Source organism: Plectropomus leopardus, chromosome 21 (genome assembly GCF_026936395.1).
Source record: "Plectropomus leopardus strain MGB_pleo_1.0 chromosome 21, ASM2693639v1, whole genome shotgun sequence".
Classification (NCBI taxonomy): Eukaryota; Metazoa; Chordata; class Actinopteri; order Perciformes; family Serranidae; genus Plectropomus; species Plectropomus leopardus.
This window is the reverse complement of record NC_142196.1, coordinates 21,512,439-21,528,512: the sequence shown is the minus strand read 5'-3', so window position 1 is coordinate 21,528,512 and position 16,074 is coordinate 21,512,439. Positions and strand designations below refer to the sequence as shown.

The following is a 16,074-nucleotide window of genomic DNA, read 5'->3' as shown; positions in this document are numbered from 1 at the left end:
TCACTGTCTCAGGCTGCCTTCAGGCTCTGCTTTCTCTCAATGAAATTACACTTTATTTCTCAGTATAGTGTGCTCAAAGCTGGAGGAGCACTGTCACATAAATGAAACATAATCATAACTGGCAATAGAGGGTTTTTAAAAAAGCTTCTGGAGGCTTAAACATAAAATATAAATACTAACTAATACGCTTAATGTTTATTTAAGTGTCCAATCAAATGTTTTATGTATAAAATAATTTTAAGAGAAATGTCATTAGAGCCGGTACATCTTTTGGACAGCTTATCTTCTCCGAGAGGAAAGGAAAATGCAAAATCTCTTCTTTGTCCATGTCTCCTAGACATAACTGAGCTCAGTTTAACATCAGTCTGAGATTTTGACCATTTTCTCATACTTCTTAATTTCAGCTTCTGGGAAATAGCCTTCCTCTTGTCTCAGCCTAATTCAAAAAATCAATTCTTAACCCTCCATCATCAGATTTTGCTACTTGGTCAGTGCTGATCTTGTCTACATATGACGTGCTAGGTATTCTCCTGCGTCCGCCGTTGACGTTCCGGGACGGTGTATAAATTTACACCTGTTAAATATCTTTTCAAAATATACAGAAGTTTTCACAGAAAATGTTCAGTTTCTGCCCATTAGATGCATACAGTCTTTTTCAAAATAATTGCACAATTTTGGTAAAACACCTGGAATTCATGATTATTTCATTGTGCAACAAAAGTAAGTCGTTAGGTTTGGAAATTTAAAAAAAAAAAAAAAAACATAATGGTTTGGCTGAACATTCATCCAGGGAGCAAACACTGGGCTCCCTGTTGAAAGTGCAGGGCTTGTTGGACCCACTCCGCTCCTGTGCGCCCTATAGGGACTGTCTAGCTCCTTGTATTATGTCATTACTGGCAGCATGTTTATGTGACGCTCTCCGGTGGTGTATCATACCGCCACAAGAGGTTCCGTCCAGTCGCAATATAAACTGACTCCCAGTTTGTATCATGCTGTCGTGAAATGTGGCTTTTGGCCTTGATAACTAATTTTAACTAAGGGAGGAGTGAATCTGGGATGTGAACATTTAAAGGACTCTCTCCTGCTCTCCAGTGAAGTTCAGACCACCGCTCTTTATGCAGAAATAAAAAAATACAAACTGTCCTCCTTCTCTGACTGCCTCTCCCTCCATAATAACACTCCCTTTACAAATCAAAAGAGTGGGCTGGGCACTTACAGCTTAAATAGACTCTAACATAGTTGTCTGCCTGCAGTAGCTCACAAGCTTTGTTGCAGCGGGAATACGTTTAAGCCAACAATCTTCACAGATCAGATTAAAGTTCAGATTTAAGTGGAGGTAATGCATATACGTACACAGAGCTGCACTACAACACGCCGCTAACCTCTGTATTTACAACTCATTCAGACTTATCTCTGCCCATACACATTCTGCAGGCGGTTAAACGTCTGAGAGACGCTCTGCTAAAACATAGTTGCATCTGAAGGTCTAGCACATGTCAAACCTGGAGGGAAATATCCTCCCCTCATATTTCCTTTTTGGTAAATACACACGACCTATAGGTCAGCCGGCTCTGAATAGCAGCCTGGGTGTTTATGAGTAAAGTACCACTGAAATCCTGCCAACAGGATCAATTAACTACAGCCAGTGTATACTGGTGCAGTATTTTTTATTTCGCCTGAGTGTTCAGCTGAATCCAGCAGACGTGAAAATTCATTCTGTGGGTTGTTTGCTTAACTAAGCCAAGAAGTGATGGAATAAGTGGTCATCCAGTCCTTTTATCTTGACTGTATTTAAAGCATTTTACTCTGTCTGTACAACCTTTAAGAAACATAAGAGAATCACAGAGGAAAATTTGCTCACTTTTCCTTGTCTCAGTAGAAATAAATCATCCTTTATTTGGAGATTACCACAAAAGATAAAAACTCCATCTCATCCCAAATCGTCATACTATATCTATCTATCTATCTATCTATCTATCTATCTATCTATATATATTTATATATATATATCGTTGATTGAGATTTTTTTCAAGTCGAGTTTTTTGGGGGGTTTTTTCTGCGCATAGCACTTCTGAGAATGTTTTTGTACCCAGATTTTGCTGCGGAGTGAACACTCTTGACATTCATGCTTTCAGCACAGAGGAGGGGAGAAGAGGGATCCTCTGCTTAGAAGTGGTGAATTTACCACTTATTAAAGCTAATCTAGTGTCAACAAAAAGTGTTGCACATTGGCGACCTGTCATCACTGCTGTTACCTTGCTTACTATGTTACGTGAGTGCTGCTGTCAAACTGAATGTTCTGCAGTACCCATCCAAACTTTAAAACTTTGTATGGAAAACAAAAGGAATCGCCAAATATTTGTATTGAAAAGCCAAATCAGATTCCGCTGGTATAATTCTGAGTTGAGTACAGACCTAGTGTTGTCAGACACTTCCACTGACAACCTGTGCCTTTCAGTGGCAAAAACAAGCACTTCAGATGGGCATGAATTGATGGTGCGCAATGGCTTGTAGGGATTAGGCTACTTCGCAGCTTGTTTGGCTGCTGCCAGCAGCAGCACTCTCACTTATTACCGGACCAATTTAAAAAATAACATGTTCCCATTAGGCACTTAGACACAAAAAAAGTGGGAAAATAGAGTCCAGGGTGAAAAATATAGAAGTTCCCCTTCAAGCAAAAACTAAAAGAAACTCACTTCAACTTACTGTAATACTTTAATTAGCAGTTAATGTCAGTACAATTACTGTAAATGGAAAAATCGCAGCAGCACATAATGAGATATTAGCACCAGACAAAAGCTCTTACCCCCTGTGTGCTTGAGTGCACCGATACCACTTGTCTCAAATCAGCTTCTTTTTCTCTCCTCCATCGATCTCTCTCTCTCTCCGTCTCATCAGGTGAGAGGAACACACACTCCCACCTGCAGCACTGAATCTAGTTACCTGTCTTCATGATTGGGTCTAATAACTACAATACAAAGCTGCGCGTGGAGAGCTCCTCAGAGCGCCACTCTTCTGCTTGTCTTAGGGTCGAGTCTGAGAGCTTCAATCACAACAGTTGATACAAAGTGAGCTGTTTCCACCTGCCTGCCTTTAAAACCCCACAGAGCTGCATGCACATTAGCTCTGGCTCTATGTACTCATAAGCTAAGTGGTCATTAATCATAAGTTGATATTTTTAGATTTAATTACAGAGCTTGTCCTCTACTCTTTGCAGTAATACTCCTGAAAATGCCTGGGTGCAACCATGTTTTTTTTTCTTTTTGTAAATGTCATTTAAAACCTTTTTTAATGATACAGTCACTTTTGGATGATATATCCAAACTACTGAGACGATCATTATCTTGTTAAGATCCAGTGCCTTTTTTCCCAGTACAGGTCAGGTATGGCTCAATCCTCCAGAGGGCCAATTAGGACATTACGTCTGAATCTCCAGACAGTTATTTCTGTCTCAGTATTGCTTATCAGACTCATTCTATAAATCTTCATGTCCATTCATCCGTCTCCTATTTTACTGTCTGTCTCCTGCGTTAGCCTCACTGTCTGCGTCTCTATTTACGTGTCTGTATTCAGACGGCAGACTTTCTTTCTCTAGATCTGATCTTTAAGCTCCACTGTGCCCATTGTAACCTGCAAATTTGTGTTTAAACTGTGTAATTATTTGCCATCACACTGGCTGACATGCTAAAAATAAAAGAAGAAAAGGAAATAAGCCCCCTTTTTTTAACTTAGCAAGTCAATTAAGAGCAGATTTGTCTTCATAATGACAGCCTGGCAGGCGCTAAAAAGACCTCTTGTGAGGGAATTGGGAGGGAAAATGCAAACAGCTTGCAGAAGGATACATAGAACAAAATAAAAACGGAAATGTTGACAAGACAGTAAAGAAGCCCAGGCACATAATCCGGACAGATACACAGTTAAATGTGTGACAGATAACATCGGCCACAACAAAGGAAACATAAAAGCTGTTTGAATCATGCAGCAAACATACAGCCGCACTGATAAAGAAGCCAATAACACGGAGGATTTGTGTCTGCAGATTCTGATTGTTTCTGTGCCCTTCATCAAGTTGTGGCGCAAAATGTATTTTGTTGCAATGTCATCTGTGCAGGAGAGTGATATCTGTCATATTGACGAGGACACATGAGACCTCTTCATCTGTCTAGACACCTTTATTTTCTTGCCAGCTCTTTTCCCACTGCTCTGATTCTTTGTGCTCATAGTTGAGATATTTAATCAGTAAGTATACACAGACTAAAACAGTTGCCAGTTTCAACTATTTTCATAATCAGTTAATTGTGTAAGTCATTTATTAAGAAGAAAAGAAAAGATTTCCCTGTGCCTGCTTCTTAAATATGCCGTTTTTTTTTCTTTTATGTTATTGTAAAGTGAATTTCTTTGTGGTTTGGACTGTTGGTTGGACAGAACGAGTTATTTGGAGGTTCACTTTGGACATTCTTCACTGTTTTCTGACATTTTATATATTAAACCATTAATCAGTTGAGGAAACAATTGTAAGATTCAATTCAATACAATTTTATTTATGAAGCCCGTTATCACAAATCACAATTTGCCTCAGAGGGCTTTGCAGCATTTGACATCCCTCTGTCCTCCCTCACAGCGACTAAGGAAAAACTCACCCCAAAAAACCCTAAATGGAAAAAAAAGGTAGAAACCTCAGGAAGAGCGATTGAGGAGGGATCCCTCTGTCATGACAGACAGACAGACATTCAGTAAATGTCGTAAAGAACAATAAAATTACAATTTATGACAAAATGATACATAGGAGAGAGAGAACGAGAGGGAGGGAGAGACTAGTACAGTTGCACAGCAACACAATAACAGTAGCAATAACAACATGTAAGTATAGTAAAAGACATAAAAATTAATCAATGTAACTTATGATGGCATGTTATATTACATGCAAATATTGTAGTTTATTAATAATGAAAAATAATTTGTTGCAGCCCCTAGAGAAGTAGTAAACATGTTGTAGACAGATTTAGTTTATTAAAGCCTTATTTGCACAAGACTAGTATAAGTACATTTTCTCCCAAATATGATTCACACACTCATTTGTAACACTACAGAGCACCACTAGTGGTGATGTACAATGTAAACCTCCTTTTTTTTAAAAAACGGTCACATCATCCATCTCATCACCTTTCAAGATTTCGTACTTCTGATGGATTTGAGCTCGTTCCTTCTGCAAATGGCTCTCCCTGCTATGTAGCAAAATGAGCCTCCTGCACCCAAAATGCTGTCAAAACTTTAATTTATATTTGCCAACACAGCCTCTGTAGTTCTCATCCAGACAACAGGCAGAAAAAAGAAAAAAAATAAACTAAATATGACTCCAAATCACCTAGATGCAGATTTGCACAGAACTAGTATTATCACATTACCTCTGTGTTTGTTGAAGTACGGTAGATTATTTGCAAAGGAACTTCCCTTGACAAACTACAGACAAAGCAAATTAGAACGGGATTAAGGTCAAAGACAACCTCTGTAAATATTAAAAATTACTAGGTCCCCAGGCAATACCACTACCCTAACCCTAACCCTAACCCTAACCCTGTAAGAATAGGGCTTAAGTTGAATGTAATATAACTTATATGTGCTGACCTTATTTGTCATAAAGAAGTAGGACAGTAGTTGAGAAAGAAGTGATTGTGGTCTTCCAAAATAGGCACCATGATTGCATAAATGCTCCATAAATTACATAATGTTAATATACTATGATCTGTAGGTTAAAAACAGAACAAAAACATTCTGTCCGGCTTCGTGTACATAAAAAGACCCCATGCTGTTTTTATATGTACAGCGGATACTGAACAGCTGGTTCATTAATCTCCCGCCAAATCAAGCTGTTAATCAGAACCCAAGCAGTGGCGGGATGCTCTGTCCACTCACATAGAGTTATAAATGGCCTCACAGAAACAACTGACTGTACACTTATTTTTAATTAAAAACAGTTGACAAATTATATGTTTTTATTTATTTATATATGTATTTAATGTTCGATTCAGAATACTTTTTTCCTTAGCAACTGAGTTTTATTCACTTTCATTGATGCAGGAACTAGTGTGCGCATTAAAGCCTGAAAATGTCTGTCATCCCTGTAACATTTAATAGTCATGACAGAGTAAGCAACAATAAGTTTAGAAAAGAAAAAACACTTAAATATAAGTGGTGTTACGTTTTAGAAAAGAATAGAATTTCACTTGAACAACGACACAGTGTAGCTTGCCAGTGCAGCTGCACTTTTCCAGACATCATGTCCACAAAACAGGACAATCCTCCTGCTTAACTCAATTTTATGTAGAAAATCTACAGTTTGCAGGCTTTAGCGAAAGTGAATCAAGTATCTGGTGGCTTTTTGCAGGTGAGAAAACTCAAGCTGTTCTTTGTAAAGTAACCGTCAGCCATGCAGCTTTTCTTTTTGTTCTCAATTGTCTGGCAAAATAAGTTATTGTTTTTTATTATAAAGTATTTAACTTTGCCCATATGGCCTTGGTTTGGCACGTACCTCCCAAAAATTTCAAGAATTTGAAAGAGCATATATTCAATAATCGCTTGATCTTTACAGGTCAAGAATTAATAGTCTCAACAATGCCAGAGCCATTCGTACTTTTATTTTTTAAATCAAACATTAAATAAAATCTAATCAAACTGTGACTTTAGAATCCGAAATCTAATCTTGTAGTGGATTTGGAGAAACATAATACCTGATAAGAGTTTACCAGTGAAAAAAAAAATAAAATCAGGACTGTGTTTATGTGATTTGATCCCATTTTGATAAATTCTACGTTGTGTTTGGCACCTTGAGGTTCGTGACATCACCTTGTACCAACTAAGTCCCACCCATCTCGAACCAGTTCTAAGAGCTCAGAGGAAAAACAAAAATACAGAAGTATCTCGTTACCATTTAATGTGACCAAAACTGTCGCAACTTTGGCAGAAAATGTTGCAATAATGTAACTAACACAGAAAATAGGTATTCAGGCACCTTTAATGCTCTCTTTTTTAATACAAGGACGATAAAACTACAAACATGATCTTCCTATCAGGTGTTAGTATTTTAACATAAATCCTTTTATTTGCTGATTGATTCTTCTCTTAGAAACTGCACTGTAGTACAGAGACATAAAATGACTGAATAATCAGTCCCAGTTTCACAAGAATCACACAGCACATGGGGGAAATATTCTCTAATGAGAAAGTGCATTCAGTGATGCATGCTGGTAAGAAAAGGGCAGCACAGAAAACTCACCTTGTTCAGTATCGATTGTGCCGGGTAGATCATTTAAACAATTCAATTACAGCAAAAAGCCTTTTGTAACACTAAATTGATCTCCTTTACTTCTCTTTTTCATTTAGTGTACATCATTAGTGAATGTGTTATGAAGAGGCGGAGTGCGGTTTTGTGTGTTTTCTCAGCTGTCTGGGCTGGAAATCATTTCTTTACAGGACCCTCGGTGCCTGACACAGACTCACTATTTGTATGCCCGACCATCCACCTGCTCATCCTAGTAGGACGTGATTGGATGCTGGCCCGCTTCCAGTCTGTGACGCATCGTGGCTGCCTTCTAGGCATTAAACCCTAAAGAGCTTTGCTGGAAAGCACTGAGAATATTCTATTTCAATGTGCCACTTTGTAATTCACTTTGGAGAAGCCTTACTGAATCGAATAGAATTTACAATGACTCGAGTTCCTAAAATTAAAGGAAACAATCTTCCACAGAAATGTTTGGCGTTCTGTCTTAAAGCGCTAAAAAAAGAAAAAGGTATCACAGATATTAGTGGCGGTGATCAGACTGCAGGGACCATTCCAAGTATTTCACAAAAAAAAACATTGTAGGGTACCAGCACTCACCAAATAGCCAACAGAGAGCTACCCATTCATCTCCTGCAGCCTTTCCATGTGACACTTTCTTCCCTTCCATCTCCTCCATTTGCTCCCTTATTAGAGGGTGTGAAGTGGTGTTTGAATTCGGTTCCTGGGCCTCTTTCTCAGCTGCCTGCAGTAGCTCGACATCGGAAAAGAAATATGGGCCCACAGAGCGATATTTCACTGGCACCAGCTTGACATTGATGGATAGAGGATCATTAGACATTTGCCAGTTTGCTTGGGCGTAGAGTTATTTTCAGCAATAATGTATGGGAGAGGGAGCAGGGGCTGGAGGAGGGCTTCTGGTAAGATCTCTGAGGGACACGGATTCCAGTTTGGTGGAGTTTTGTACAAGTCTTGGAGCAAAATGTAGGTGGTGGAAACCACAATGGGGCACAATATATTGCATTGTAGGTTTAGTTTTGTAAACTGTAATTAGATTCACTGTGCAGTGGTTTTCTAACCTTTTTTGTCAGATGTTCTCTCAGAGGCGCACAAGGTGAACACAAATACCCCTTCGCTGACACCAGCATGTGTGTTTATTTGAATTGATTTTAAACAGGGTTTAATTTGACAATAACATAAAAGTTGATTATCTCATTATTATTTATCTGCCAGTTTTAGTTAACAGTTTTAACCATTTATCCATTATTTTTTAGCTAACATTCTCAAACATTTATTTGCTATTTTAGCTAACACTTTTAACAATTTATCCATAATATAAAGCTTTTTTTGGCTTTTATTGCAGTGTGACAGGGCACGTTATCCTGCTGGGGGATGGCACTGCCATCCACGTTTCCAAACCCTATTTGGGTGGGTGGGTGGACACAAGGTTTCCCGGCAGAATATTGCATTGTGGCAATGTTTTTCACTTCATCTGTCAATGATTTTAATGTTGTTGCTGTACATTATATATATTATACACTTAGTTGTGCTTCCCAGCAACCCTTACATATACCCCTGGTAACATCAGCAGTTACGGTGATTGGATCATCACTGACACACTGTGTTCAGCTTTTTTGAAAAGCCACACATCGCCACATCGAAAATATCTAAAATATGGACGTTATCAGTCCATATTTACTCCGACATCTGTTCTTCCTCTTTCTGCAGTGATGGTTCTGCTAATTGTGACAATGCGTCGGAGAAGGAAGGAGCCTCTTATTCTCGAGGAGGAAAGGGATATCAGGGAAAACATTGTCCGCTACGATGACGAAGGTGGGGGAGAGGAGGACACAGAGGCCTTTGACATGGTTACCCTCCGCAACCTGAACGTCATCAGAGACCCCAACGTTAGGCGAGATGTCACACCAGATACCCCCACCTTCTTTCATTACCCCCCAACCTCTCGCCCGTCCTATAAATCCCTGCCAGACAACGTGGTGTTTCGAGAGTTTATTTGGGAGCGACTCAAGGATGCTGACGTGGACCCGTCAGCTCCCCCGTATGACTCTCTGCAGACATACGCTTTTGAAGGCAGCGGCTCTGTAGCAGAGTCGCTGAGCTCTTTGGAGTCACTAAGTACAGACTCAGATCAGAACTATGACTATCTCAGCAACTGGGGACCACGCTTCAAAAAGCTGGCTGACCTGTACGGCAACAGCGATGGCTCCGGTGTCTTCTCTTAGCCCCTAAATGTCTCTCTTAACATTTTTGCGGACTAGGAAAAAAAAACACAAAAAAAAACATGCGAGTAATTTATTGTCAGAGAAAATGATTTTGTCTGCCTTAGTGCATTGGAGAAGATTCAAAGACAAACACAAGAGAGATTGAAAGAAAAACACTTTGACTTCAAAGGTTTTTGGTTTGTTTACCTCCTTGTGTGGATTTTTCAGAAGCGTGCCATGGTAAGTTTTGACACAGACTTCAAAAGTGGTTTGACTGAGGAGGAGACCTTGTGTGCAAAAGACATTAAAGGTTTCAGATTTTGGGCTCCAGTCCAACCATTGACTGCAAAATGCATACATGTTGGAGCATTTTTACGGGGAGGCACCTGTCCTTTCATTCCAGCGATGGGCACGGGCCCAGCACTCTTGCTTTGATGCATTCCTTTGCTATCTTTGTGCTATAAAAAAACATAAACGTTTCTCATGAAATACAGTGTCCTTGGCGGCTAATCAGCAGTCACTTGACTGTTCATATGAAATTTGTCAACAGTTTCTATTGACTTCTCTCTTTTTGTTTTGGGATCAGGGTAATGAAAAGCTGTTTTTTCATACACATTTTCCACATTATTTATGGACTCATACCTCTGCTATCAGCTGCACTCATACAGTATAAACAAGTAGTTGATGTGCTAAGGAAGTGATGTGAAGACATAAGTTTTGCAAATAATAAAAAGAACGACACGTCAGTTTCATTTCTCCACTGGGTGAAGCAGGAAAGTATAATTTCTTATTCTCCTAACAATACATTTTGCAGATGTTGCAATGTAGTGTTTGTCTGAGTCTGTTTTTCTTCCGCCTTTCTATTGCCAAGTCCAATGTATGATTTCTGAGCTATAAAATGTCAGGATGCGGTTATTTTGCGTTTGTACGAGGCGTGGGGGCCTGTGAACGCCTGCGACATGAGAAAGCTTTGTTAAAGCGTCAGTCCTCATTGTGCTTGATAGCGAGATTCACGCCACCTAGACTCTACAAAAAAAAAGACTTTGTTTCTGAGGTGACAGTCGTTAACCAGGTGGAGTTTGTAAGTAAATGAATTTTGCTTCTGTAGTTTGCAGAGTGCAGCATATATTGTCATTCAGAAATGAAATCACTAATGTCCATGGTTTGTTTGTTGATTAATGGTGAAAGGACATACTGTATGATAATTTGTTTCCCCAGCTTAAACAAATTATGTTACAATTGGGTGTCAACATGTACAACCGATATGTATTATTATTTATTTTGAAGAGGCAGAATTGTGCAAATGATGTTTTTATCCTTTTTGCTGAAAATAAAATTGACATTAAGTTCCTTAAAAAACTGAAGGGGTTTCTTTTAGTCCATTTAAACATGGAGGAAATAGAAACGTTATTTCTGTAAAAAAAAAATACAAGCAGAATCTAACAATGATCATAATCAGTGATTTAAAACAAAAAACCTGGTGCCTCACTATGTGCATTTGGGGAGCTCAAGGATCCAGGAACGGGGAGGGATGGGGATGTTTTTTGCTTTCATATCTCTTTTTGATGTGGCTTTTGTAGTTTAAGGCCTGATCGAGATGCTCCACAGAGACGTGTGATGACTGCGATGCTCACCGTCAGCCATCTGAGGAGCCCCTTACAAGTTAGCCAAGTCTGCGTCATGCAAACAAAAGAAGCTCCCTTGAAGGTGAGTTCAAAAACTGCATCTCACATGAAACCTGACAAAGAAGGATGTATGGCAAGAATAATATTTGGATTTGGATCAGAACCAGGAAGTACTGAGTCTACATTTTATAGCTGTCAAAAAAGTCTAAATTGTCTTTAATATTATGTTTGTTCTCATTTTCTATAGCATTTTTTCCCATCATCTCCCATTCATCTACCATTCATCTCCCTACATACAGTGGTGGAAAGTAAGTACATTTTTGATACAACAAAACAAAACCAAGCATGTCTGAACACGCTCAGAGAAAAAAAATTAGAACAAAAATTTATTTTGTATAGTATGCCATAAAAGTATGATAAAGACATCATAGTATAGTATATTATAAAAATGTAATGAAAATCATCTTTATATAATGAATTATAAAGGCATTCATAGGGAATTATAATGCATTTATAATGCACTGTTATAAAACATTATCGATGTGACTTATAATGATTTATAAGTGGCAAGGGTCTTATGGATGACTAGTTATAAACTAGAGGTTGACTTACAAAAAGTCTTAAAAACATCACAGAATATTAAGTTGCTCAAAAACCATAAAAACATCATAATAAAGTATTTTATGTAGTATATGTGTGGATTTAAAAATCATAAAAAATATCAGTATAATGTCTCTCAAGAAATCATGAAAATATCAGAATACTATGTGAATGATTAAAACTCATAGTAAAGTATGCCCCTCAAAAAATCATAAAATGTCATTGTTTAGTATGTCACTCATTTGAACAATCGTGAAGATGTAAAAGTGTAGTATGCCCCTCAGAAAATGAAAAACATTCATATAGTATAGTATAGTATCGTATATACATGGTATAATATGTTGCTCAAAAGTTTAGAAAAAAAAGTTTATATAGTATAGTATTTCAGTGTCATAGTATGGCATGTGTCATTTATATATAATATCATTAAAGATGTCAAAGCATAAATTGTCGCTTGAAAATCATCGGATAGGTCATAATATAGTATGTCGCGCTAAATTATTGAAAAAATTTATTGTGTCACTAAAAATCATTAAAAATGTTAGAAAAGCATCAAAAACATCATAGTATAGCATGTGTCTCAAATATCATCAAATATGTCACAGTATAATATGTCACTCAAAATCATCAGCAATGCTCGAAAATCATCAAAAAAGTCATAATATAGTACATTGCTCAAAAATCATCAAACATAGGAGAGTATGTCGAAAATAATTTAAACCATCATATGACCTATATATGATCATATGACGTATGACCTCAGAAAATTGGCAAAAACGTCATTATATAGTATGTCACTCAAAAATCATAGAAATTGTAAGAGTGTATTATGTTGCTTGAAAATTATCGACATGTCATAATATAGTATGTAGCTCAAAAAACAACATAACATTGTATTTTACTCAAAAATGCTTGGAATCATCAAAAACATCACAGTTACAAAATCTTCACAATGTATCACGTCACTAAATGTCATAAAACACGTTCAAAAACGTTAAATAATAGTATAAAAGTATATTATGTCAAATGTCAATGAAACATGTCGAATAAAGCGAAGAAAACCACGTAGTATGTCGAAAAAAGGACTAGAAACTGCATAACTCAGCATGTCGAAACACATCATAACATAGCATGTCAAAAAAATGTCCAAAAACAGCATAGAATAATGTCATTTTTTTATATTTTTGCCATTCTATGTAGTATTATATTTTCAGTGAATTTTTTGATACGCTATGATACGACGGCCTGTCTCAGCACACTATTTTATGTGGTTTAAAATGGTTTTCAGCAGTTTTTTCAAAATGTCATTTTTGGACATTGTTGCCATACTATAGTAATGCATTTTTGGTGCATTTTTCAATGAGCTATTTTGTGGTGTTTGGGGACATTTTTGTAACATCCTATTCTATGGTGTGTCTCTGCACACTATTTAATGTGCTTTAAAATGGTTATAAGGGTTTTTTTGAAAATTGCATTTTGTGTCATTTTTGCCATGCCTTGCATTTTTGCTGGAAACTGGACATGCAATTTTATGGTGTTTTAGCCTTTATTTGCAAAATCCTTTGCTATGGTGTGTCTCTGCACATTATTTTATGTGGTTTATAATGGTTTTCAGCAGTTTTTTAAAAATGGCATTTTTTGACATTTTTGCCATACTATAGCCTTGCTTTTTTGCTCGATTTTTGGACATGCAATTTTATGGTGTTTTAGCCTTTATTTGCAAAATCCTTTGCTATGGTGTGTCTCTGCACACTATTTTATGTTGTTTAAAATGGTATTTAGCCCCTTTTTAAAAATGGCATTTTTTGACATTTTTGCCATACTATAGCCTTGCTTTTTTTTTTTTTTTGGATTTTTGGACATGCAATTTTATGGTGTTTTAGCCTTTATTTGCAAAATCCATTCCTATGGCATGTCTCAGCAAACTATTTTATGTTATTTGAATTGGTTTTTAGCACCTTTTTGAAAATGGCATTTTTTGACATTTTTGCCATACTATAGCCTTGCTTTTTTGGTAGATTTTTGGACATGCAATTTTATGGTGTTTTAGCCTTTATTTGCAAAATCCTTTGCTATGGTGTGTCTCTGCACACTATTTTATTTGGTTTAAAATGGTTTTCAGCAGTTTTTTGAAAATGGCATTTTTTGACATTTTTGCCATACTATAGCCTTGCTTTTTTGGTAGATTTTTGGACATGCCATTTATTGGTGTTTTAGCTTTTATGTGCAAAATCTGTTGCTATGGCATGTCTCTGCACACTATTTTATGTGGTTTAAAATGGTTTTCAGCAGTTTTTTGAAAATGGCATTTTTTGACATGTTTGCCATACTATAGCCTTGCTTTTTTTGGGGGGGGTTTTGGACATGCAATTTTATGGTGTTTTAGCCTTTATTTGCAAAATCTGTTGCTATGGCGTGTCTCTGCACATTATTTTATGTGGTTTAAAATGGTTTTCAGCAGTTTTTTGAAAATGGCATTTTTTGACATTTTTGCCATACTATAGCCTTGCTTTTTTTGCTGGATTTTTGGACATGCAATTTTATGGTGTTTTAGCTTTTATTTGCAAAATCCTTTGCTATGGCGTGTTTCAGCACACTATTTTATGTGGTTTAAAATGGTATTTAGCACCTTTTTAAAAATGGCATTTTTTGACATTTTTGCCATACTATAGCCTTGCTTTTTTGCTGGATTTTTGGACATGCCATTTATTGGTGTTTTAGCTTTTATTTGCAAAATCCTTTGCTATGGCATGTTTCAGCACACTATTTTAATTGGTTTATTGTGGTTTTCAGCAGTTTTTTGAAAATGGCGTTTTTTGACATTTTTGCCATACTATAGCCTTGCTTTTTTGGTGGATTTTTGGACATGCAATTTTATGGTGTTTTAGCCTTTATTTGAAAAATCCTTTGCTATGGCGTGTTTCAGCACACTATTTTAATTGGTTTATTATGGTTTTCAGCAGTTTTTTGAAAATGGCATTTTTTGACATTTTTGCCATACTATAGCCTTGCTTTTTTGCTCGATTTTTGGACATGCAATTTTATGGTGTTTTAGCCTTTATTTGCAAAATCCATTCCTATGGCATGTCTCAGCAAACTATTTTATGTTATTTGAATTGGTTTTTAGCACCTTTTTGAAAATGGCATTTTTTGACATTTTTGCCATACTATAGCCTTGCTTTTTTGCTGGATTTTTGGACATGTTATTTATTGGTGTTTCAGCTTTTATTTACAAAATCCGTTGCTATGGCGTATGTCAGCAAACTATTTCATGTAATTTAAAATGTTTTTAAGCACCTTTTTGAAAATAGCATTTTTTGATGTTTTTGCCATACTATAGCCTTGCTTTTTTTTTTGGATTTTTGGACATGCAATTTTATGGTGTTTTAGCCTTTATTTGCAAAATCCTTTGCTATGGTGTGTCTCTGCACACTATTTTATTTGGTTTAAAATGGTTTTCAGCAGTTTTTTGAAAATGGCATTTTTTGACATTTTTGCCATACTATAGCCTTGCTTTTTTGGACATGCCATTTATTGGTGTTTTAGCTTTTATGTGCAAAATCTGTTGCTATGGCATGTCTCTGCACACTATTTTATGTGGTTTAAAATGGTTTTCAGCAGTTTTTTGAAAATGGCATTTTTTGACATGTTTGCCATACTATAGCCTTGCTTTTTTTGGGGGGGGTTTTGGACATGCAATTTTATGGTGTTTTAGCCTTTATTTGCAAAATCTGTTGCTATGGCGTGTCTCTGCACATTATTTTATGTGGTTTAAAATGGTTTTCAGCAGTTTTTTGAAAATGGCATTTTTTGACATTTTTGCCATACTATAGCCTTGCTTTTTTTGCTGGATTTTTGGACATGCAATTTTATGGTGTTTTAGCTTTTATTTGCAAAATCCTTTGCTATGGCGTGTTTCAGCACACTATTTTATGTGGTTTAAAATGGTATTTAGCACCTTTTTAAAAATGGCATTTTTTGACATTTTTGCCATACTATAGCCTTGCTTTTTTGCTGGATTTTTGGACATGCCATTTATTGGTGTTTTAGCTTTTATTTGCAAAATCTGTTGCTATGGCATGTTTCAGCACACTATTTTAATTGGTTTATTGTGGTTTTCAGCAGTTTTTTGAAAATGGCGTTTTTTGACATTTTTGCCATACTATAGCCTTGCTTTTTTGCTGGATTTTTGGACATGCAATTTTATGGTGTTTTAGCCTTTATTTGCAAAATCCTTTGCTATGGCGTGTTTCAGCACACTATTTTATGTGGTTTAAAATGGTATTTAGCACCTTTTTAAAAATGGCATTTTTTGACATTTTTGCCATACTATAGCCTTGCTTTTTTGGTA

General features: G+C 36.6%; 1 protein-coding gene across 5 annotated transcripts in view; it reads left to right on the top strand.

Moving 5' to 3' along the window:
• LOC121960971 (cadherin-7) overlaps positions 1-10,862 on the top strand; it is a 185,082-nt gene extending 174,220 nt beyond the window's left edge. For all 5 annotated transcript variants that reach the window (XM_088072008.1, XM_088072009.1, XM_088072010.1 and 2 more), the window contains one exon: positions 9,005-10,862. In XM_088072008.1, coding sequence (XP_087928134.1) covers positions 9,005-9,519 — 515 coding nt within the window. In that variant the 3' untranslated portion in view covers positions 9,520-10,862. The remainder of the gene's footprint in view (positions 1-9,004) is intronic.
• The last annotated feature ends 5,212 nt before the right edge of the window (positions 10,863-16,074 follow it).